The sequence below is a fragment of the Anabas testudineus genome, chromosome 8, assembly GCF_900324465.2.
Source record: "Anabas testudineus chromosome 8, fAnaTes1.2, whole genome shotgun sequence".
NCBI classification, from domain to species: Eukaryota; Metazoa; Chordata; class Actinopteri; order Anabantiformes; family Anabantidae; genus Anabas; species Anabas testudineus.
In genome coordinates, this window is record NC_046617.1 from 21,450,173 (window position 1) to 21,473,477 (window position 23,305).

At 43.0% G+C, this 23,305-nt stretch overlaps 1 protein-coding gene across 2 annotated transcripts; it reads left to right on the forward strand.

Moving 5' to 3' along the window:
• Positions 1-117: 117 nt before the first annotated feature.
• On the forward strand, positions 118-23,261 carry arhgap27l (Rho GTPase activating protein 27, like). Of its 2 annotated transcripts, XM_026350231.1 has the most exons (21): positions 118-205; positions 6,188-6,306; positions 7,184-8,295; positions 11,747-11,965; positions 13,616-13,774; positions 14,146-14,208; positions 14,297-14,374; positions 15,269-15,364; positions 15,618-15,698; positions 15,824-15,889; positions 17,178-17,245; positions 17,451-17,538; positions 18,281-18,382; positions 18,594-18,692; positions 18,881-18,953; positions 19,811-19,930; positions 20,238-20,336; positions 20,439-20,516; positions 20,808-20,942; positions 21,192-21,297; positions 21,509-23,261. In XM_026350231.1, the coding sequence occupies exons 2-21, from the start codon at positions 6,276-6,278 to the stop codon at positions 21,684-21,686; spliced, it is 3,051 nt and encodes a 1,016-aa protein (XP_026206016.1). In that variant the 5' UTR covers positions 118-205; positions 6,188-6,275; the 3' UTR covers positions 21,687-23,261. The 2 variants fall into 2 exon arrangements, with proteins under 2 accessions (XP_026206016.1, XP_026206024.1); XM_026350239.1 differs by lacking the exon at positions 15,824-15,889.
• Positions 23,262-23,305: the final 44 nt, after the last annotated feature.

The window sequence follows — 23,305 nt, forward strand, 5'->3', positions numbered from 1 at the left end:
AAACAGGATGTAACTCAGGCAGAGGGAGAGGTGGAGGTGGGGGGTGGAAAGGGCAACAAGCTGGGACTGGCAGGTCAGGGAGGGGTGGGGCCACAAAGAGAGAGAGAGAGAGAGGAACCTGTTCCTGTGACTTGGACTCGCCCCTTCAGGGACAGAAGAGAAAAAACACAAAGAGCAGGATGGTTGGATCTGACTTTCACTGCAGGTAAAACTTCTCTGTCTATCTATCTATCTATCTGTCTGTCTGTCTATCTGTCTGTCTGTGGGAATTATGGTATCAGTCTGGTCCATTCTTCAGCCTTGTTCTTTTAGGTTTTCTTGTGTGTTTGCTTCGTGTTTCTCTGGTTTGGACTTTGGACTAAAACCTGTTTCACTGTAAAACACTGAAGAGTTGTTGTAAAACCTACATTACGGGAACCTGGTCTCGTTCCCACATTAGAGAGACTCGGATTTCAAACTTTTGGGTTCAGATCAGTTGTTTTGTGTGTCAGTGTGTTCATCTCAGACACACAGGAGCTCTGAAATGGTCTGGAAAGAGTTTTACCTTCCAATATTTACATTTACATTTTAGTCATTTAGCAGACGCTTTTATCCAAAGCGACTTACAAGTCAGTACAAGTTACAATGGTAGGCAGTGAGGAGCGTCTTGCCAAAGGACCCCTACTGGAGATAGGCCACAGCTGGGATTTGAAACCCAGTCTCCCACATGGGAGGCAGTGATGTTACCACTACACTAACCAGCCGTAATTGACAGTGCTCATCCACATACAGTTTATTTGTATAATCTATGAATTAATTTGCATCATCATCATCAGTTCTACGCATCTGAAGTTTTTAATATATGTGAATATATATATATATATATATATATATATATATATATATATATATGTGTGTGTGTGTGTAACAGGTAGACGTACCTGACATAGTATCACGTATGTTACTGTTAGAAAAGCACTCTACTATATACTGTGTACTGCTGTAGAATAGTATTCTGATACTCAGTATTACAGTATCTGTTGTCTGTACAGTGGCCATATCTGGATTCAGGAGTCTCACTACTGTCATTGGTTAGTTATGTTTCGAAATTATGTTATTTATAGAGGTTTTTAGGAAGCTGTGGAAGTAGAGGTACCTGTGGACATTCTTGAAGTTCTCATGCAGGTTATGGGTCCTTCAGGCTAAATGACTACATGTTAAAACTGCACTTATTTGGATGGTTAGGGTTAGAGTTCAGATGACAAATGTTTGATCATAAAATGTTGGGTTACGGTGGCGGTCCTTGTGGAGGTTGTAGTGCACATTTGGGTCAGTTCCTTGACTGTTTTTGACTCTTTCAGGGTTTTGCTGGAGTGATGGTTTCAGAGAACTTTCAACAACAAATAGAACAAGTATTTAAACCTTCTGTAGGTTGTAAGTCCTTCAAAAGGTGGTAGAGGTTCTTGATTAGGGTGTAGAATTCATTGAGGAGATTATGTAGACCCTTGAGGAGGTTCTAGCGGTTGTGGAAGTTCTTCTACAGTTTGAGGGTAGATGTCAAAGCTCATTGTTAACAGTGTAGAGTTTCTTTGGTGTCTTAGAATAGGGCCTTGAACAGGATCCTGAAGTCTTTGGACTTCGATATTGTTAGAAGTAGTAGTAGTGGGTAGTCTGTCAAGATATGGAGGTATAAGAGGAGGCTGGAAGATCATTGACAAAGTCATAGTGGTCCTTGACATGGTTTCAGAGTGCTTTAAGAAGGCTTTGAGGTCCTTAAACAAATTGAAGAGGTTTAATAAAGAGACCTTTGATAAGGTCCTTCAGGCCATCAGAGGTACTTGAACAGGTTGACTGTTGAGTATCACAGACTATGAGTATGAAGCATTCGTTGCATTAGTTACCTGGAGTTTATTGAATGGGGGTAAAACTGTTGACCACAAACAGCCAATCAGGGAGCAGGATTTCTGTACTGTAGTTAACACGCAAAAGCAGATATGTATCATGATCCCAGTCACACACAACCATTCCGATGAACATGTACAGAGTCAGATAATCACACAGCATGCTCAGACGCATACATTCCTGAGTCCGTCTGGTTTTCCCAGCCCTCTGGAGGCAGAATCAGCTGACAGTTTTATGATTTAAACGAGTTATTTCTGTCTGTTGTTTGTGTGGAGTCCTGACTCTGACCACACCCCGTGCTCACACACAGGGTAAAGGTTGAGTTCACTTCAGCTCTGCTCTAGCAAACCATGATTAGCTGTTGGCTTTGTGATGTCACGTGAGCCGTTTTTGTCTCCACATGTTTTGAACGTCAGATCCTCTCAACCAACATCTGACGGTGTTCTGGTGAAATTCTCCTTTCCATTCTTCCTGGCTTCTGATTGGTCAGTGGGGCGTGTCCTGCCACAAACCCTCAGCCTCGGTTTATTGATTGACAGTTCAGTTTATTTTTTCATACACTTCGGTCCTGTGGTTGAACAGATCAGGGTGTGTGCACGCTTCTGGAACTTCACGTCTTTCTGTGTTTGTGAGGACACGTTGTCTGGTCCTCACACTTCAAGGAGCTGTGTCAGGGTTCATGCGTGGTTTAAGGCGTGAGGTTAAATCAGGTTTGGGTCAACTGAGGGAAAGAACTATTCCAGATGGGACTGCACCGTGTTACTACTCTAACCCTCAGGGTTATGGTTAAGATCAATGAATGTCCTCACAGCTACAGTGAGACGAGCCTGTGTGTGTAACATACCAGCCTGATGTTGTGGGTGTGGCAGAGGCGGAGGGACGGGGGAGGTGGGGGAGCACGCTGCATTCCAACATTTCAGATTCTCACACACCTGAAGCTCACCGGGCTCAGGTTCCCACTCAGACCAGGTTCATCTGTGAGTAGATCGACTGAGTGAACACACCTGCAGCTGTCAGGTAAATGCATAAACAAATATTTACGAACGTCCATAATCTCTCACAGGTTAATGTAGCCTACAGCAGCAGTTTGTACTGGGGGGTAATGTTCTCAGTGAAACTACTCTGAATAAATAAAGTACTAAAGGACTGGCGTTAGTACACTGAGCTCGCTGTCTCTGTCTCACATTCATTTTATCGATCTTTAGTCTCAAATGTTGCTTAAACAGTTGATAATTGATGGAGAAGGGAAAAGCAACTCCAATGACAAAGATCCAGCCCAAGACTGATGGACTACCTTTTGGACTGGTGGATACACTTTGAATGATTTTAAAAGGTATCAACAGTTATTGTCCAAACATGGTGCGTGTAGATAGAAGTTAAACACAGGTCACCGAATATTCCAGAGGAATGAGTCTGAACCTGTGTTTTATCAGCTAGATTTCACTGTCTGGGTCACACTGAATAAAACATGAACGGACTCTTTTCTGCATTAATGTCACATGTTGATATTTCCAGCTCATGATTCTATTTCTATATTTCTATATTTACTCGTTGTCATGGTGAATTGTATTTACTGTCAGTCACACACTGGACTCAGAGTCAGAGTTTCCATGTCAGGTTTAGGCTGCTCAGACTCAAGGTTAAGTCTAGAGTTTCTTGGAAAAGGCTTCTGGCACCACGAGCCACGGTGTTTGCAACAATAGGCCAAAGTTACAAGTTTCTAATGAGCCAGAAGAGTTGGGCACGTGGGGTACACCATGTGTAATAGGGTTCTAATGGGGTTTGAGATCAGTGTGAGAAGCAGTGAAGACTGTGGACACACTCTGGACAGATCGACAGCAGACACACTATTGTTCATGTACAAAGACAGGAAACACACACACTGCCATGTGATGTCACAGTGGGGGTGGGGTCTACGCTGCCTTTGGGGCGGGGTTTAGAGCCGACAGGAAGACGTGACACTTCCCTGTATAAACTGAACAGACCTGAGACCAGCTCCTGCTATTGTTCTCTGTTTGTATGTGAGTGTGGTAACTGCCTTGCTCATAGGCTTCTGGACAAAAACTGTTTCTCAGTCTCAGCTTTGCTAATAATGGATTCATGTGGAATTCTTAATATCAGTTTCCTGCTCATTATTTTCCCATTGAATAAGTCTTCAGATGTTTTGCCATCAACATTAACAGTTTAAGTCCTGAACATGTTCAGTGTCCTGACATACAACAGGGAAAATACTTCTCACAGTCTGGTCTGATTGTTCACTGAAAACCTGATGTCAAGTAGACTTCCGTGGAGAACTAATTTCTATATATCAGGTTTCTCATCAGCACTTTGTGCAGGACAAAGACTACAGACAGGGAGGGCACCAGCTTGGCAGGACAATGAGAGAGAACATGAGAGATGTGTCTTAATATTTCAACACTGAAGCTCCATCAAGCCCGTATCTGTACAGTTCATCCTGTAGAGGATCACAGGATGAACTAGCTGTTTATGGAAACGTGTTTCTCAATTACTCTCTGCGTAGGGTGAAGTGTGAACAGTCCCCTGAGACCTCAGTTAGTGTAATCAATGTATGTTAGCCTAAAGGTGTTAATGGAAGGTTAAAGTGTTTCCATGAGCACAGCAGTAAACAGACATGGGGTCTGTAGGAGAATGTGGACGGCCGACATCACTGCACTGAAGAAATGAGTGACCTCTGAATCACTCCCAGATGATCGATGGATGACCGTGTCCATGTGTAGTAGTCAACATTAGTGTAAATGTTTGACTCTGTGAGAGGCAACAACAACTTCAAACTGAAAGTGACTTGACCTCTGGAATAAGTAATCTTTATGGAAACAGTAATGAGCAAGAAATTATCCAAGCAGTGAGTCCAAGAAGAACGACTCACAAAGTTGTCAAAGCACCATCACTTATAAATTGCACCACAACTCTGGAGTTAGTGAGTGTGAAAGTGCAGGAAGTGCACAGGAAGACGTGCCGCGAATAAACAGTCACAGACATAAGAGGAAGCAATAGAAACATCATGGAGGAGGAGATGGAATAAAGGATGAGAGCTGCAACACGTTTACTACTGGTAGTGGTAGGTGTGAGCACTGCAGGCGACAGGAAACAACATTAAATCTGTGATATCCTGTTTATTAATAGACGTTTAAAAAGAACTGAAGTTGGCTAAAGTGCTGTATGAATTAAAATAACAGAGAGCAGGCAGGTAAATTGCAAAGTCTCACTGAAACAGAAGGATGGTCCAAAGCTTTGCAGCTTCATCTCTCGCACTACTGCAACACCTACCCTCCATCAGACAACAGTTCTGACGCCTGGAGCTGGAGCACAAACTGAGGAGTTCAGGGATGTTTTCAGTCATCATCTGTGAGAATCTGAATCTGACTGAATCTGATATTTGGCAGGAATGCAGCTGCAGGTGTAGAGCTGTCTCTCCTCTTCGTCACCTGTTCACATACACACAGTGTTGATGCTGTACATCCATCCTACATCCTGAATAGTTGAGCATCAGACTTAGCAGGAGAATTTACAACAACATTACAGTTCCTAATCAAATATTACAGTAACGAGACTGATCCACTCTCTAGTCCAAAAGGTGGCGACACCTACAAGATAACAGCTAATAAACAACAGAAGAAGAAGAAGATGTGGCGTGCAGGTTTAAAACCTGCAGCCAGATTTTGGTCACACCTTCTACAACCCACCCTGTTAATTTGACACTGAGATCAGTGTGAGCACAGTTTTAACCAGAGGCTGTGTTCTCAGCAGAGTGGTGAGTTCATCATGACTGAAAACTGACATTATACCACCCGGCTCCTCCACCCGGGTCGCTGACAGTAGAATTAAAACAAGTTGAAGAGTCTGTGTTGGCTTCCTGAGCTCAGGGTTCAGGCCTGATTGTTTCTGCTTTGACTTGTTCTGACATGAAGAACCTCAGAAACACATTACTCTGGTTCCTCTGTGCATCTGTCTCAGCAGCTGCTTACGTGGAGTCTGTTTTTATTCTACAAATAGTCTGAATGACTGTTAGAGTCTAAATCATTTGAGCTTTTACACATGTATCCACTGTTTTAATGTGTGTCCCTTTAAAGAATGTTGCTAACATCAGTATAATCTGTTAAATAAAGGTCAATATCAAATAAAAATAAGAACATTATAAAACTGTCCTCTGCTTCTGCAGCTTTTCCTTATTTACAACTTTATTTATTTCCATCTTGATTTGACATTTTGTACATTAGAGCTTTAATCCACTGTGTGTCACAGAAGGAGGTTCTGGTCTATCTGATCTGGGTTTACTCTCTTTAAGTGTGCTGATGACCAGGTGTGACCTGTGACCACTTCACCTTTAGCATCTACCTGTAGGGGTGGAGCCTAAGGAGCCCAGGGTTGGCACCATGGCCACGACCTCCTCACTGCTCGGCAGAGGTGAGTTCTTTCACCACTGTTCCACTGTTGGACATGGCAGTAGTGATGCATCAGTAGTCGTCAAGCAGAAATTCAAGTAGTGGTAAGCATGTGAGCAGTAGCAGTGTAGCAGCTGGTAGCAGCTAATGTAGCAGAGCTATGACAGAAGAGGCTCATTCTGAGACGCTGCAACAACAGAAGAACATGTGGCCAGACGTTCTGTTTGTTTTAGTGCAACAGCATCAAGGTTTCATTTATCCCATGTAAAATAAAAGCTCTTAGTGCTTCTACACTATAAACTGAAGTCTGATCATATTAATACTGATACTGATACAGAACACAGAATACTGAGCCTGAATATGACATTTACACAAGAAATACTACTTCTAAATGTGCTGATCACTGTGGGCACCAAACCGGTTAATGTCATGTAGCTGCTGACTGAAGTAACTTTGTCTTACAGCAGATTTAATGCTACACATAGAACAGTGTTGATGTACATGTACTGATTATTCTGTAGTATTTTCCACTGCAACTTCACTTCCTGTATTGGCAGTGCATGCCAGGAAACCTACAGACTTGAACCAACTAAATTACTAACAAGTCTGTTTCTTCACAGCTCCAAAATGAAAATGAAACCAAGGTTGTACCTGCACATGTGGGAGGTGAAGCGCTCCAGCATGTTGTAGTTTCTACGAACAGATTACATTCAGAAAACTATTATTCCAGTTACATAGTCAAAGGAACGAGTAGTAAAGTTAAAGTTAAAGTGACAGTTAAAGCTCCAAGTATGTAGTAGTAATACTAGTGGTAGTAGTAACAAAAGGAGGGGTGAAAACTTCAGTTTTTAAACATTACTGTAGTAGTGTTAGCAGTTCTGTATTATCTCTTCTTTCAGGTCTGGGCCTGGTCCTGGTGGAGTTTCAGTATGAGTACAAAGACCGGGACGGGACACTGGTCTCCATCAAACCCAACGAGCGTTATGTCCTGCTGGCTAAGACCAATGACCACTGGTGGCAGGTCCGGAGCGACCACAACTCGAAGCCCTTCTACATTCCAGCTAAATACGTGAAGGAGCTGCCAACGGACTTACCTTTACCTCTGGATTTTGCTGATCCACCCAGTGCTGAACCTGTACCAGTTCCAGTGGCTACACCAGTCCCAGTCCCAGTCCCTGTGCCCGTTCCCAAGACTCTGGAGGAGACCAGTGGGAGTAGAACTAAACCAGGGGACGAGGTGACAATACGGCTTAGACCAGATGGGTACCGCAAAACTGAGAACCGCATGTCGACATTCGGTGTCCCGTTGGACTTTCACGACCTGTCACATCTGGTTGTGCCTGCTCCACGGCATCCTGGCAACTCTCATGCTGATTCTACAGAGACTGGTAACATAATAACCAGCAGAACTACAAACATGGTTGATAGTGTGAGCAAAAAGCAGTCCCACCTCACGGGAGTCTTAGACAGCAACAAGGACCCTGGGAAGCTTCGTGTCCCGAATTTCAGTCCATCTGACCCCCTCTCTGTACCCCGGCCCCACACCCAGCCCATCCCAGTGGTGTTACCAGTGATCCCTGCGGTTCCTGTGGGCCCAGTATTACCAGTGGTCCCTGCAGCCCCTGGAGTATCAGTGGTCCCTGCAGCCCCTGGAGTATCAGTGGTCCCTGCGGCCCCTGGAGTATCAGTGGTCCCTGCAGCCACTTTGGCCCCAGATGTCAATTTGACCCCAGTGATCCACCCCCACAAAAATCCTCACAGTAGGTCCTCACCATCCACAAGTTGCCACGATAACCACAGTTCCACAGTTGACTCCGAGAAGGAGGAGGAGTTGCTTGAGGAAGAGGTCAGCATGGAGGAGAGCGGGGAGGAGGAGGAGAGTTTCCCAAAGGACGAAGATTCAAACCACATCTATGAGTCTATTCAGGACTTGAACCTGGATGTGGAGGCTCTGACTGGAGCGAGGCCAGGAGCACTTTCTGAACCTGCACCTGCACCTGCACCTGCACAGGTACAGACCATTCTAAATCAGCATGTTAAAGGTCTTCAGTTGCAATTCAAAGACCATGTTCAGACTAGAACACATCCAAACCACAGATCATGCGCTAGCGTCACCACCACACTGGACAAGACAAGTAGGGAGGGAAGTGTTTCATCATCTGTAAGATTTACATTTCTCAACTGTTTCAGAGATGCAGCTTCAAGTGATTCTGATCTAAGTGATCAAACTAAATGTGTTTCACAGATACTTGGAGTGTCCATAGTTAGGCTGTATTTGCTGCCTGATGCAGGAGAGAAGGAGTCTACCAAAGTGAACTGAAATACTTTTGTAGTGGAAAGGAGTTAGGTTTTTTATGATTCATTAGGAATCTAATAGTTAAATATAAAAACTCTTAGACCGTACGATTCCTGCTCTGCCCTAACAATGTAAAGAAACACACGACCTCCATAAACAGGAAGGGGGGCTTGTAACTGTCCTACTAATGATCCATGAATGAACGAATGAATGAGAGAGAACTTTATCATCTGGTCAAGGTCTGAAGGTTGGAAACCTGAAGTGTGGAACTTCTCTCAGTTTCCTGTTTCCTGATGGTTTAATGTCGGCTGAGTGTCAATAATATGGAGATTCATCATTTTAAATGATTAAAGCAGAGTTTCTGGGCTGTGATTCAGTCCAGGTCTTTTTTTTTTCAAAATAAAAGCACTCTGAGCGTGTCATTTCCTGTAGGGTCGACAGAGGAAGCTTAGAGAAGAAAAAGAAAAAGCTGTTTCCTCTTTTTATTTTCATCAGAGCAGAAAGAACCTCTGACCTCCAGGAAAGCAGTAAACTGATCCTGACTTCAATGATTATTTTTAATTTCATATTCCCCCCTCCCACATTTTGATGATAACATTTATTTTCCCGCCTCAGCAGCAGACCTTTGCAGTGGGGTGGGGGGTTGGTGGGGATGTTCAGGATCTGTGTGATGATGTCACAGCAGGATGTGATGAGGTCAGCAGGATGTAGTGATGTCACAACAGGCAGGATGTGTTGAGGGTCAGGCAGGAAACTGAAACAGAGGGCAACGCGGCAGCGACACCTGCAGGAAAAGACAAGAAATGCAGGAACCCCCCCCCCACAGCAGCAGAGTGTGTGTGAACTGGTCTGACTGGTTAGTAACTGAGCCTGGATCCTGTCTCACATGTCAGCTCTGCACTGTAAAAAACAAGTGGTGAGACAAACTGAGCTCTCTACTGAACATTTTAAAGTAGGTTTGATAACAGACAAAATTCATTTCTGAATAAATTTGAAATATTGTTTGTACAGTATTGAACTCTGTCCTGGGTTAAACTATTTCAGGTTGGAAGTTGATCTAATCACGACCAGTTACATAATCAATGCATAAACCATAAGAAGGATGATGTAAATGAAGAAGGTCATAAGATAATTGAATAGCTATGTTTTTATGATCATTTGCACACGAGGCAGCTCGGTGGAGTTCATGTTGGTATAACTGGTTTTTAAGTCCCAATCAGAATGTGTCAGTTTGTGCTTTAACTATTTGTGGTTGAGGGTGGAACAAGAAGTGAAGCAGGAATTTTCTTTATTGGCGTCTGTCCTAATTTGTCTGTTCACAGGTAGGAGGTCAAATGTGTCTCAGTGTTTAAACGTGACTCTTTTCAGGAGACTGGACTGGACTGGACACCGTGTATGATTATAGCTTCATATTTTCAGGCAGCTGACTTGTGGTGATTAGACTCAGTCTTATGGTCACGTGAGCAGTTTGGTTTTTAATACTGTGTAAAGTTTGGTGATTCTGTGAAAAGGTTTTAGGCAGAAGTGGTGAGTGCTGAGACTGAAAAGGATCTGACACTGGAACTGGACCTTGACTGTGAAGCTTTTGAAAGTTATAGAAGACTTTGATGAATCTAGGAGTGATGATGAATCAGTGAGGAGTTTCTGGATACTGTGGTTCTTGAGGTGTAGCTACAGATCCCACAGAAGGTTCTAATGGAAAACGGGTTAGATGGGTCCACGACCCTGTGACTGTCTTGACAAGTTGTAGTGGATCTACAAAGATGTAAAATCTAGAGGTACAGGTTCAAAGAAACCTTAAGGAAGTTCACTAACCAGCAGCTGGTTAGTGTAGTGGTAAGAACACAACCCTACTGCCAGCTGTGGTCTACATCCAGTAGGGGTCCTTAGGCAAGACCTCCTCACGCTTACCCTGCCTACACTTGTAAGTTGCCAAATGACTATAAGTAAATGTAAATTAGATCCAGGAAGGTCCTTGATGAGGTTGTAGAGTGTAACAGAGCTGCAGTGTCAGACTAGGATCAGGTTCAAAGACTCCCCTCCCAGGCGAATCCGGACTGCCTGCGAGCGGCGGGGCTACAACACGACGCACTTTCAGAGATAGTCAGACTTTCGACCTTTTTGTCTGACGGAGTTCGATTCTAGACCGACTTTATTAGCAGAGACCAGTAGAGAGATGCATTATGGGTAAGTGCACACATCCTCCACTAAAAGTCAGCAGCTTCGTTTTAATCCATGAACTTTTATTAAACCTTCTCATTTGAAACACAAACAAACAAGTCTTGGCTGTATTCTGTAATCTGTAATCTGTAATCTGAACTAGAGTTCCAGGTACAGAAGGCAGCTTTCAGTGTGTTGATGAAATATCTGCAGTTTGGTTTTTAAAGGCTCTTCAGCTCAGGTTGATGTGGAACCAACTATGGTTCGTGTTATTTGAAAAAAACCTTTTCTAACACTGGTCTGACTTTAGCGCCAGCAGCTGATCAGTGAACCACCACAGTGAGAATCTGAGAACCCGTCCTCTGTTGGGTTTAAGTTCAACGAATTTACTCTCTGATGATTAAACTGATGATTCTGAAAACTGATGATTCCCATGCTGACCTCTGTCCAGAACCGTGTTCAAACTACCAGGTGGTGTCAATGTCTGATCAGTGGATGAATAAATAAATAGAAAAGGAGGTGACAGTGAATTTCATGATGGTCACCAGGTTTCAAATCCATCAGTGATTTATTGTTCTTCAGTATTACTTCAGTTACCACTACTGGGTTCAATATCACCTTCTCCTCGCATCTTTTGTTAAATCTCCTCTCCTCATGTCTGAATTAAGCTGTCTGACCCAGCAACAGAATCAGTTGACTTGACAGTATCCTAAAGAGCTTCTTCGACTGTTTCCTGCTCAGGATATTTTCTCTGAGCTCACCTTATAGCACGAGGTGTTGAAGCTGGACTCTGAAAGGAGAGAGAGAGAAGTTTATGTACTTTAACAGTTTTGTGAGGCACTGTTTTAAATATCCTCATGTGTGACTGAGGTTTTAGTTCTTTCACCTTCTCTTTTGTTCCTGATCAAATTAAACAAACAACAAACTGAATTTCAGACTCATCTTGTGGTGTTAAATTGACGTACTGTCCCTTTAAATTCTCCCTTCTCTCTACCTGTCTCTGTAGAACCACAGCTCACCTGGGCCCAACACGGCGATCTACGCTAACGTTTCCAGTCTGAAGAAAAGCTCGGTTCCTCAGATCTCCATCTCCAGCCCCATCTCCCCACCTCCTCCACCTTCAGAACCAGCACCAACACCGCCACTGCACACACCCTCCTCCACAGTCTCCTCCTCGGGCATGATGAGCCCCACTTCACCCCTTAGCCCACAGGATGGGTGGCAGGTAAGATGACCTCTGATCCCTGACATTTTATGTTGGGTCACTCGGCAGACGCTTTTTTCCAAAGCGACTTACAAGTGAAACAAGGCGAAGACAGCGTAGGTGTAAGGAGGTCCTGCCTAAGGACCCCAACTGTAGGTAGGACACAGCTGGGATGTTACCACTACACTATCCACTATCCGCGGACTTTGCATCAAAGTAAGTTTAAGCACTGAAGTGGTATTTGAGAAAAAAGCAGTGAAAGACAGTGATGTAGGAAAAGGAACTGAAGGAATTACAGTTAAAACAAAACATGAGAAGAAACTTTGAGTTACATCTGTGAAAGAAGCTGAAGTAGACAGTAGAAGTAAAATAAAGAGAAGTGGGATGAAGTGGAGGCAGGGAATCTGAAAGAAACTGAAGCTTGCAGATGATATTTAAGATTGAGAGAATATAAATGAGACTAAAATATTGAAGGGGCAGCAACACTAAAAGGAAAACTGAAGTGGGAGAAAATGAAAAATGACTAGTCAAAGGATTTAATTAACAGAAAGAAGGATTATAAATGAAGTGGGACATGAAATGTTAAAACTGAAAGCCCTCAAATTGAAGGTTGGAACTTAAAATACTACGTAAATAAATGTAGGATTAACTAAATAAAGTAGTTGTGGCCAGTGGAGACAGCCCAGCTGTATCACTGGACAGACAAAATGGTGAAAGAAAATGAAGTGGTGTTCAAGGATTAAAGTGAAATGTGAACTGTAAAGGCTGAAACACTGAAAGAAACTGAAGAGGCAGATGAACCTTACTCAAGTAAAGTGAAGTGGCAGATAAAATATAAAGAGATTGGAGAAGTTAAGAGAGAAACAATGAGAAAAATAAAGGACTGAAAGAAGTTGATGTGGCCTCTAAAACAGTGAAAGGAATATTTACAATTTATTGCCCACTTTAACTATTTTCCCAAATGAAGACACGGCAGTAGCTCATCATGGTTCATGAACCCCCCCCCCCCCCCCCATAAAACCACCAAGCTCTTCTACAAAGCAACAGTTTAACACATAAAGTAGAAATATACTAAATGAATCCCATCGATCTTTTTGTTTTGGGTTTTTAAAGCACTAATGAAACTCTATTGTTAAACCTTTATTCAGTCACTTTAAATTCACTTGTTCTCCTCGTGTTACGGCAGCTCACAGAGGAAATTAAAGTTTAATCTGATGTAATCTGACTCATTTTTCCTCCAGTGAGTGAATGAACAGTTAAAGCTCGTGTTACTGAGCAGCAGGGCTGCTTCACTAACCTGCTCATACAGACACTGAAAACTGAATTTTAATAAATTTATGTTGAAATGTGTTTGACAAATGAGCAAACATCAGGTTACCGTAAAGCTTCATGCAGAAGTTTTATTCTCAGGCATTTTAAAGTTACCGTAAAGCTTCGTGCAGAAGTTTTATTCTCAGTCATTTTAAAGTTACCGTAAAGCCGAACGACTCCGACTGAATCTGAGGAAAAACCTTCTTACAAAATAAGAAAAGACTTTTCAGATGTCAGGTTTCACCACAAACATTTATGGGGTTTTGAAGTCAGTGGCTGATTCCTTGATATGAACGGGATAAATACGAGCGCTGGATTCTACTCGACCAGAATCTAAAATGTGAGTCTGTGCTTGTTCAGGTGCACACTGACCAGGACAGCGGGAAGGTGTTCTATTACCATCCTGGGACCAAACAGAGCACCTGGTCTGACCCCCACAGCCCCCCATCCCTGCCCGCTGGAGATGTGGACCAGTTCAGGAGGATAGAGGAGAGACAGCTGTCCTCCACCTCCTCACAGGTACCAGTGCTGGTGTTTATAACTGTGGAACCTGCACATTTCTACGTCCTAGAATCATGAACTGCTTCCAATGTGCAGCAGTAATTAAATCAGAACTTGTTCCACGTATAAAACTTGTATAAAACGTTTCATGCGTGAAACGCCGTCCTATGTGAACTAACATCCTCCTCAGGGTTCCTCTGTCTGGGAGCAGAAGGTGTACAGAAGCAGTACATACTGAACCTGGGGACAGTTTCTAATTCCAGTCCCTGAGCTTAGTGTAGCATAGATTCTACTGAGCTTCTACTATAACTCTGTTGGTAAATCAGGGAGGAATTGTAATCAAAATAACAAGTTTCAAACTTCTTTAATGTCTGTTGATTTTCCTGAAGCCGCCGCTGCCGGAGGAGGATTATCCTGTAGAAGAACCAGATGGCAACGATGTGGTTTTCACGGTACAACACACTCACACGGATCCAGTACAGAGCTGATATTGATTTGTCGTCGTGTGGAGGTGAAAGCTGTCTTTTCTCTATATTCCAGCATCCTCAGCAGCAGAATGTCGGTCTGATTCCCAGAGCTCAGCTGGACCTGAAAGATGGAAACAGGAGGCTGCAGGAGGTAGAGAACAGCTGAGACGCAGGTGTAGGTCCTTGTAGACCTGGACCAGAACTAAACTAAGACTGTGGTGTCTCAGACCAAGATAAAGATGATTATTCATGCTTTTATTTTGTCACCCTCTCTCCTGCTGTCTTCACCAACCCTGAGCTCTTCACACTGGCTTCAGTAAAAGGTTGTGATTAGTGAGTCAGACTCTAAACTCCACTGCTCGAGGTTCGTTTGAATATTAAGTAATATTCATATTTATCCAAACGTTCTCCAGTGGAGCTCTGGGAGATGAAGAAGTCATCAGTAAAATGAAAATGGCATTATGTTTGCAGGAGTAATGACAGTTGACTGATTCAGCTATTATAAAAAAGTTTATAACTGCAAATGAAGGAGTGGACAATGGATATCATGTACGGTCGGCATCATCTCATGTACACGACCTGTAGCATTAAATAATCTTCTCCTCTGACCATATAGATAAAAAAAACCCTGAAAGAAACTGAAGAGGCAGATGAACCTTACTAAAGTACTAAAACAAGATCTGCTGGACAGAAACAATCTTTTTAGTTTAGTTTCTCAGGTGAAATAACTTCTTGTAAACTCAGCAGCAGCTTCATCCGCAGTCACAGTCTGGGTACTAGTTGTGTTAATATTTATCTTCTACATTTAATTATAGTATAGTATTTTTAGTATCCAGCGGATGATGCTCGTCCCCATGTGTCGATTTTTTTTGCTTTACAATCTCTGTGACCTTAATGACCAGTGACGGAGGAGCAGGCTGGAGCTACCGGTCGTCAGTTGATGTCCAGAGCTCTGCTGGACAAAAAAAGACCTGCCTGCTTTCTCTCGATTAAATTTGTATCATGTGACTTGCAAATAAACGTCTTTTTTCATTTCTTGCTCCAGGTCCCACATTTGCCCCAAAGATTGCTGGGAAATGGAGTTTCTCAGGAGGAAACCCCACTGCAGGTCATGAACTGGAGGCACAACGTGGCTGAAGATGTGAGTCAGACCCTGACGAACGCCTGGACGAGAACTTTACAGAAACAGAAACAGTTTAGCTGCAATTTTGTTTTATGTTTTTGTGAAGGACCTTTGGCATTCGGAGGAGGTGTGAAGAAGAGAGGCCACATGCCGTGGTGTCACCTCCTCTGATTCACTTGGCTTTGTGTTCCACTTCACTGAAAGATAATATACAGTAGAGAACATCACACTGCTGGACTTCTGACTTTAGAACTCTCTTTTTGTGTTACAGACATTTGCTCCTGGCCACAGGAGAAACGTCTCTGACCTCACAGAGGTGACCAACAGAAGACACTCCCCCGACGGCCCGCAGGTGCACACTTTCTCACGCTCTCACCTGTAACACTGACAGACACACCTGCTTCATTGTCATCTTCATCTTTCATTCTTTCATCACTTCATTCACCTCATGACTTCATCCTGTTCTCCCTCATCAAGCTCCTTGATAGGCACAAACTGAAGAGGAACCTGTCCAATCGAAGCACAGGCTCCCACCAGCTACACGTAGGTCTTGGGCCCTGATGAAGTCGTTCGTTGTGTTGTCTCTGTTTCTGTGGCGATGGTGTCAGCTGCCCTGGAAACGTGTTTCTGAAGATTTGTTCTACTGATGGGAAATCAAACTAACAACTTTCTGCATTTCTTAGAACCATTGGGTTCTCAGGGGAACTTTTTGGGCAGCTCACACAGACAGCACCTCCTGCTGTTTCCAGCACAGCTTCTTGAGCAGATGTCACTAACAATATCTGTAGATGGTCACTGAACGTCCAGTCTGGAGGGGCTCTGACAGTAGGCAAAGGTTCTGTTTTTGCCCAGAAGGTTTCCTGGTGTGTTTGCACTAACTCACTGATCCTACTGTTCCCAGGATGGTGAGGAACTAACTGCTGCTTTCTTTAATGTGTCTGTTACTAACACATCAGAAAATTATATTTTGATGAACATTGTGCACTTGTGCTGTGAACTATTTCTCCAACGTTTTAATGGTCTAATGCCATGAAGTAAGTTGGGACGCCCCCAACAGACCGGAAGTGCTTTTTACAGGTGCTTGAAGATGTTGCGTATTGTGGTCCTTGAGCTGGTCCTGAGGCCTTTATGGGGATTTCCAGATCTTACAGGATGATACAAAGGATCCTGATGTGGAGGATTTGTATTCAGTATTGAATTTATTAAATGCTAAGGGGCCTCAGGGATAAAGAGAAGTCCAAGGGGGAGCATCTTCTGGTTCACTGAGAATCTCCTTTTTGTTCTCAAAGAGGTAAAGGAAATAGGTTCCTTGATGAGGTTCTATTGTTTTAAAAGGAGCTTCTTATGGTTTTTGAGGGGGTTCAAGTCTCCAGGACCCCTAAAGGAGTTTTGAGTGACACCTAAAGACATTCCAGGTATTTTAGAGGACATTAAACAAGTTGTTCTTGAGACAATGTCCTAAGAGGGTCTGCTCGTGTAAAACAACAGTTAACGTGTTAATGATATCGGGGTTTTGGAAGATAAGAGGGCTCCATGGTTGAAGTGATTTGGTACATTTCATTAACATCTAATGTTTTCAAGTACATTATGTGTTTGAGCTGCAGGCTGAAGCTGCTGGACTGTCACAGAGCTGCACACACACACACACACACACACACACACACACACACACACACACACACACACACACACATACACACAATCCTATGTTTACACACCAGTCACATTTCAACTCTAAGCTGCAGGTTTTAAGAAAGCTGGAGTCTTACCTGTGTCTCTGTTTACCTGTGTCTCTGTTTACCTGTGTGTCTGTTTACCTGTGTGTCTACAGGGCCATCTGCTGGAGAAAGCAGGAATCATCAATAAGACCAAAGTAGCTGATCACGGTAAAAAGATCAGGTCAGAGCGGAAAACTCTAATTTAGCCTCAGTTTTCTGAAACATCTTCACATTGATAACACATTGATTTCCTGATTTGGTTTAAAGCAGAAGTAGACACAGTCTTCTTCAGTTGTCCTCATCTCTTTATATATTTAATTGCACACTTTGTTCAGCACCACGTAGTATCTCTAATTAATGTCTGTGTTGCTGTTGTTGTTGGACAGGAAGAACTGGGGTCAGTCCTGGACCGTTCTCCACGGTGGGATCCTCACCTTCCACAAAGATCCCAAATCTAATCCAACTGGAAATGCTGTAAGAACAGGCTCATAGTCACTACTGAAAGAGCACAGGTCATAATGTGCAATAACACCCCCTCTTTAAGGCACCTTTGTCTATTTACGCTGCATTTTTAAAAGCCGGTGTGTGTTTATTACAGCTAACCTGCTCCCCGGCTTTAGCCGTGTGATGTTTAATGTGACGTACGTTGGATATACTTGGACTTCAAAACATTCGTCGTAAATGAAAAGTTATGGGTTTTTGCTGGTTTTGCTCGTACTTGTCTTGAGTACAACTTGATCATAAACTGTTATGGTCACTGATTCAGTTTCCTGCAGCAACGTGTGGGTGATAAGAAGCTGGAGGAGAAACGATTCTACTTCTTAATGTATTGAACACAACACTCTGCTCCAGTTCAAATCACCCCATTAAAACGGTTTCTCCTCCAGTGAAACAAACACAGAATCTGGTCTCAAAATAAAACGTCACCAAAGTTTCCCACCTCTTGTCCTCTAACCCCTGATGCCGCCTCAGCTCTTGAACTTGCCTCTCATGGTGGCTTAAAGGAGGGTCTGCACAGACCCGGTTCGGTACCTTGACACAGCACAACGAGGCGGTGTAATAATAATAATAACAATAATAATAATAGTTTGTGTTACCTGATTGGTCAATGGAAAAACAAATAAATGTAATGCACTAAAAGTCATCCGTCGCTTTGATGAATTATAGTTAGTGACAGTGAGGATGACGATGATCGTGATGTCTCCATCATCCTCAGATGAAGTCATCACAGATTGTTCCAGAGTACACTGTGGAACTGAAAGGAGCAGCAGTCAGCTGGGCCTCCAAAGACAAGTCCTCCAAGAAGAACGTTCTTGAGGTGGGTCATGCCATGATTTCAGTTTGTTCTAGAGGTTCCACATGTAATGATGAACAATGTGCTCTGTATGTTTGGATTTCTGTCCTCACTCTGTGTCCCAGTTTGACCCTACCCCAGAACTGGTTACAGGGCTTCTCTGTAGTCAAACTGCCTCTCTCTGACAGTCTTACCGTGGTTACTGTAAAACTCATCCATGGTGTTTTGTGTGCAGCTGAAGACTCGTCAGGGCTGCGAGTACCTGATGCAGTACGACACAGAGAGCGTAATCAGTGACTGGCACAGAGTGATCCTGGATGCCATCAAGCAGCTGGTAACAGCCACAAACACGCACTAACTCCAACTAACTAGTCCTCTGTCAGAGAAGCTCTAGTGGGATTAAATAAGATGCTGTAGCCCACAGAAAAGCCAGAAAAAGTAGAATACAGTTAAATACAACGACTGGACTGAAGGCTGCACTGTGGCTAAGATCATTCGTTTCTATTGGTCGAACTCTTTCAGGAACACGATCATCTGACGGAGGATGAGGAAGAAGACGCTTTAGAAAAGGAGGGCAAAGACAAGAAGAGGACATGTAAGTCTAAAACTTAAATCACTGTAACAGTCGACCTTTGTTATCTGGAAGCTGGGTCAGGGCAACTGGACTGCGGCTGGTTGATGTAGTGGTAACATCACCGCCTCCCATGTGGGAGACTGGTGTTCAAATCCCAGCTGTGGTCTACCTCCAGTAGAGGTCCTTAGGCAAGACCTCCTCACGCTGCCCTGCCTACCATTGTAACTTGTAATGACTTGTAAGTCGCTTTGGATAAAAGCGTCTGCTAAATGACTAAAATGTAAATGGACTCCCTACTTGTTAGGTTGAAATGTTTCACTTCAGTTAGAGACACAGATTTAACCAGTTTTGCATTGAGGGAATGTGAAAATCAACACCCCCTCACTCAACAGAGGTGGAGGCTTTAGACACAACCTGTCTTCTATTTATCATGCTGCCATTTGATCCATCCCCAGAAAGATCAGGACCAGTTCACACCTGCACCAGGTTGAATACTTAACAACCCATTTAAGGGATAAGAGGGGTTGTTAGAGGTGTGGCTAGTACATCCTTCACATCCTTTGTTCCACCTAACGAGTCTATTCAGGAGAGGTGGAGTGAAACCAAACCTGGAGGATAAAATAGTGTCTCTAACCAACTACCTTCAGACTGAATAAGCGACTTGATGAGTAGTGAAATGTTTCCACCTTACAAGAAGGAGGTCTAGTTACCAGGACCCAACTTCCAGAGAACTTCACCTGGATGACTGAGAATCTTCACCGACATTTTGTCCTTTGTTGCCTTCCTCCCTGACCAGCAGATACTCTATAGGTCTGTGACAGTGAACACTGCACTGTGGCACTGAGCCACACTCACTGCATTCTAATTTCCTGTTTTAGCAACCACAAATTCATCAAGCACAGCCGAATCTGAGCAGAGACAAGTACGGACCAAACTGAGACGGTTCCTCCAGCGAAGACCGACTCTGCAGAACGTAAAAGACAAAGGATACATCAGAGGTAAGATCGAATCAGATGATGTTCAAAATGAAACATTTTGAAATCACTGAAGGTTGGATCATCTGTTGTCATTAACACTTCTGCAGAATGAGTTTATTCATGATCATGATTCACAGTGAGTTGTTCAAATGTACGTAAAGAAAACAGATTAAGACTGAAGCTCTGTGCAAATATGGACAAGCATTACATGAACAGTTGTTTGCTATTGCACACCTTTTATTGCATGTCAAATGGAAACACTGGGTGAAAATAAAAGAGAGACTTTGCGTGTCTTCATGGAAATTGTCTTTGGAAACATCTTGTCTAGATAACATTTTCGGCTGTCACCTGGACACACTCTGTCACAGAGAAAACTCCACCATTCCCAAATTTGTGGAGAAGTGCATCAAGTCAGTGGAGAGAAGAGGTGAGCACACGAATATGAATAACATACACAAACACACATCTCATACGAATACACACTGTAAAGATGTGATGTGTGTTTAAATGTGCCTGTGTGTGTGTTCAGGTCTGGATGTTGATGGGATCTACAGAGTGAGCGGAAATCTGGCCGTGATCCAGAAGCTACGATACAAAGTTGATCGTGGTAATGAACTGTCAGTCTTGATTCAGGCTTCTGTTTGACCTTAAATTACCACAACACTCTTTATGCTCACAAATAATGCTGCTTTCTAAACACTGGCTCAGAGTCCTCTGCATTATAATGTCCTCTTTACTCCACCACACACCAGCCAACACTGCTGGTCCAGTAGTTTCTCAGTAGTCCTAACAGTTCTGAGCACCTACATTCATGCATAGACTGTTTCAGGTCGGACGGCTGGTTTCTACAGACAGAAACTTGCTCTTCTTCATGTCTGATGTTTTGCCATCCTTGCAGAGGAGCAGTTGGACCTGGAAGACGGACAGTGGGAAGAGATTCATGTGATCACTGGAGCTCTGAAGCTTTTCCTGCGTGAACTTCCAGAACCATTGTTCCCTTTCAGCTGCTTCGACAAGTTCATTGCTGCCATTCGTCAGTACATCAAACTCTTTTCATTCTTCATCCATAAATCTATTTTTTATATGTTTAAATCATGAGAACTCTCTCCCTCAAAGTCTGTTTCAGTATTTACCAGTCATATCAAGGAATCTTCACACGTTGTAATAGCTAGCGACCTTTAGTTTTATACTTCTGAACTACATTTAAGCTCATTCTGAAATCACACACGACTGTATGTCCACACCTGTCAGACAACAGATGATGTCTTTTATTCCCATGCAGAAGTCCCAGACTACAGCCTGAGGGTTTCCTACATGAAGGATCTGGTTCGCTCTCTGCCTCTGCCAAACCACGACACCATGGAGCTGCTGTTTAAACACTTGCGCAAGTCAGTTCCTCTCACAACCTGAACCAGACCACAGAAATCCAGCAGCCTACACTTGTATTCATTGACCTAACTTACATACTCACGATATATTTTGGATGTTTCATCGTTTCACTGACTGAATTCTCATCTCTGTATGTTTGGTGGCATTCATAATGAAGAGTTGTTTTTTGCTCTTAAAACCATGTCAACACCAGTGTCTCTCTCTCTCCAGGGTAATTGAGCACAAGGACTCAAACAGAATGTCAGTTCAGAGCGTGGCCATCGTGTTTGGACCCACGTTGCTTCGCCCTGAGACTGAGTCAGCTGACATGACTATCCACATGGTTTTCCAGAGCCAGATAGTGGAGCTCATTCTCAAAGAGTTTCAGACTATCTTTTCCCAAAAGTAGACGGAGAAGTCCTGGAAATCCTGGAGCTCCTCTGGAATCTTCAAGAACCATCTCATGAAGTCCTGGAGGCAATTCAAACACCACAAGAGCTGCCAAAAACCTTGCAAGACCCTCTAGAACTTTGGATCTAAATACAACCTCCTCCCCAACACAGGTTCGCAGGGGTTGAACTTTCAACCTGCTGACTACATGATGACACTTCCTAACAACTGTGTTCCACATTGTTCCACTCAAGTAGAACCAGAGTGGAACAATGTAGAACCCTGGACGGGCTTTTGAAAACATCTGTACTCCTTACATGACAAACATGCAAATCTAACTAGATAAATAAAACCTGCTCTGTGCTGGAAGAATCTGCAAGTCTCCCAACACCTTTTAAAAATCTCTTATTTTTTCATCCTCTGTGGTCCTGGAAGTTTCGGGTGATGAACCTGAAGCTTGTTACAGTAAATATGTTACAGGGATGTCCCACCACCGGATCACTAGGCCTTAACGACTGCAGCATGCTGCCATTTAAACACTGTCCTGTTTATTTGGAACTTTAAAAAACTGTAGATTTCTTTTCTTTGGAAGATCTAAATCTGCCTGCTGTTGCTGTTTTCTCCAAGGAGAAACTCAAGGTTTACCCCCAAGGTGAATTTGCACAAGTTCCATAGGAAGACCTGAACCTGCAGCACCCACAATACAAAAAGACTGTGAAGTATTAATGTACATGTTTCCAAGCTGATACATGTACATGTTTCCAAGCTGATAGGTTTAATCCAGGCTTTTCCATGGGAACAGTTGCTTGTGCCTGGATTTAACAAGTAAATACAGGTGGGCCTATGTTAGAGAGTCTTCCAGTTTTCAGCTCAACCCAAGCCCATTAACTGTTGACATGTTTTTAGTATCATATTTTTGTATTTGTAATTACTGCAATGATTACTACAAATCAGTGTAAGTCACATTACTGCAAACCATCCATGACTACCAGTCTGTGTTGCGTTCACTTCCATGGGAAAACAGATTTGTACAGAGAAGTATTGTTCAGTCATTATATGTTTATACCAAGTATGTTTTACTGAAATGAAAAAACCTAATGTTGTCATGTGGTGCAGTATGAAGCTAATAGGAAAAATGTTTTAGGCTGTCATCACAGAGGAGACTCCCTGTGTCACAGGGTGGAGATAATGGCCTTATGGATTTGGAGAAATCACAGTTCTACAGACAAAAAATCTGATCTGTATTTGTGCTGAACAGGTCTGAACTCAACCTGAAACAAAGTGATATCCGTCTTTTTAGACAGAGAACAAAGTAACTAAATAGAGTGTTTTAATATAGTGTTTATGTAAATCTAAATTTCCCTGAGAGACCCCATGTTAGGAAGACAGATACTGAAACAGGACTTGCAGAACTGTTGAATTTCCTTTGGGGATAATTTTACTGCTGTAAGGATGTGATGATGAATTTGAGAAATTACAAACTGTACAATGTATGTTTTTATAATATTAAGTTTATATGTAGTCCAGATACAGATCAAAGCTAACATGGAAGAATAACTCTGTACATAAGAGGGTATTAAAATGATAGTGTTGAGCTGTGTTTTGTCCAACATCGAATGGAAACTAAGAGAATCTATG

Coding starts and splice junctions, on each gene's coding strand:
- arhgap27l (XM_026350231.1), top strand. CDS start 6,276: ATGGCCACGACCTCCTCACTGCTCGGCAGAG. Junction 15,699..15,823: donor ACTCCCCCGACGGCCCGCAG/GTGCACACTTTC, acceptor TCCCTCATCAAG/CTCCTTGATAGGCACAAACT. Junction 17,246..17,450: donor GATCACGGTAAAAAGATCAG/GTCAGAGCGGAA, acceptor GTTGTTGGACAG/GAAGAACTGGGGTCAGTCCT.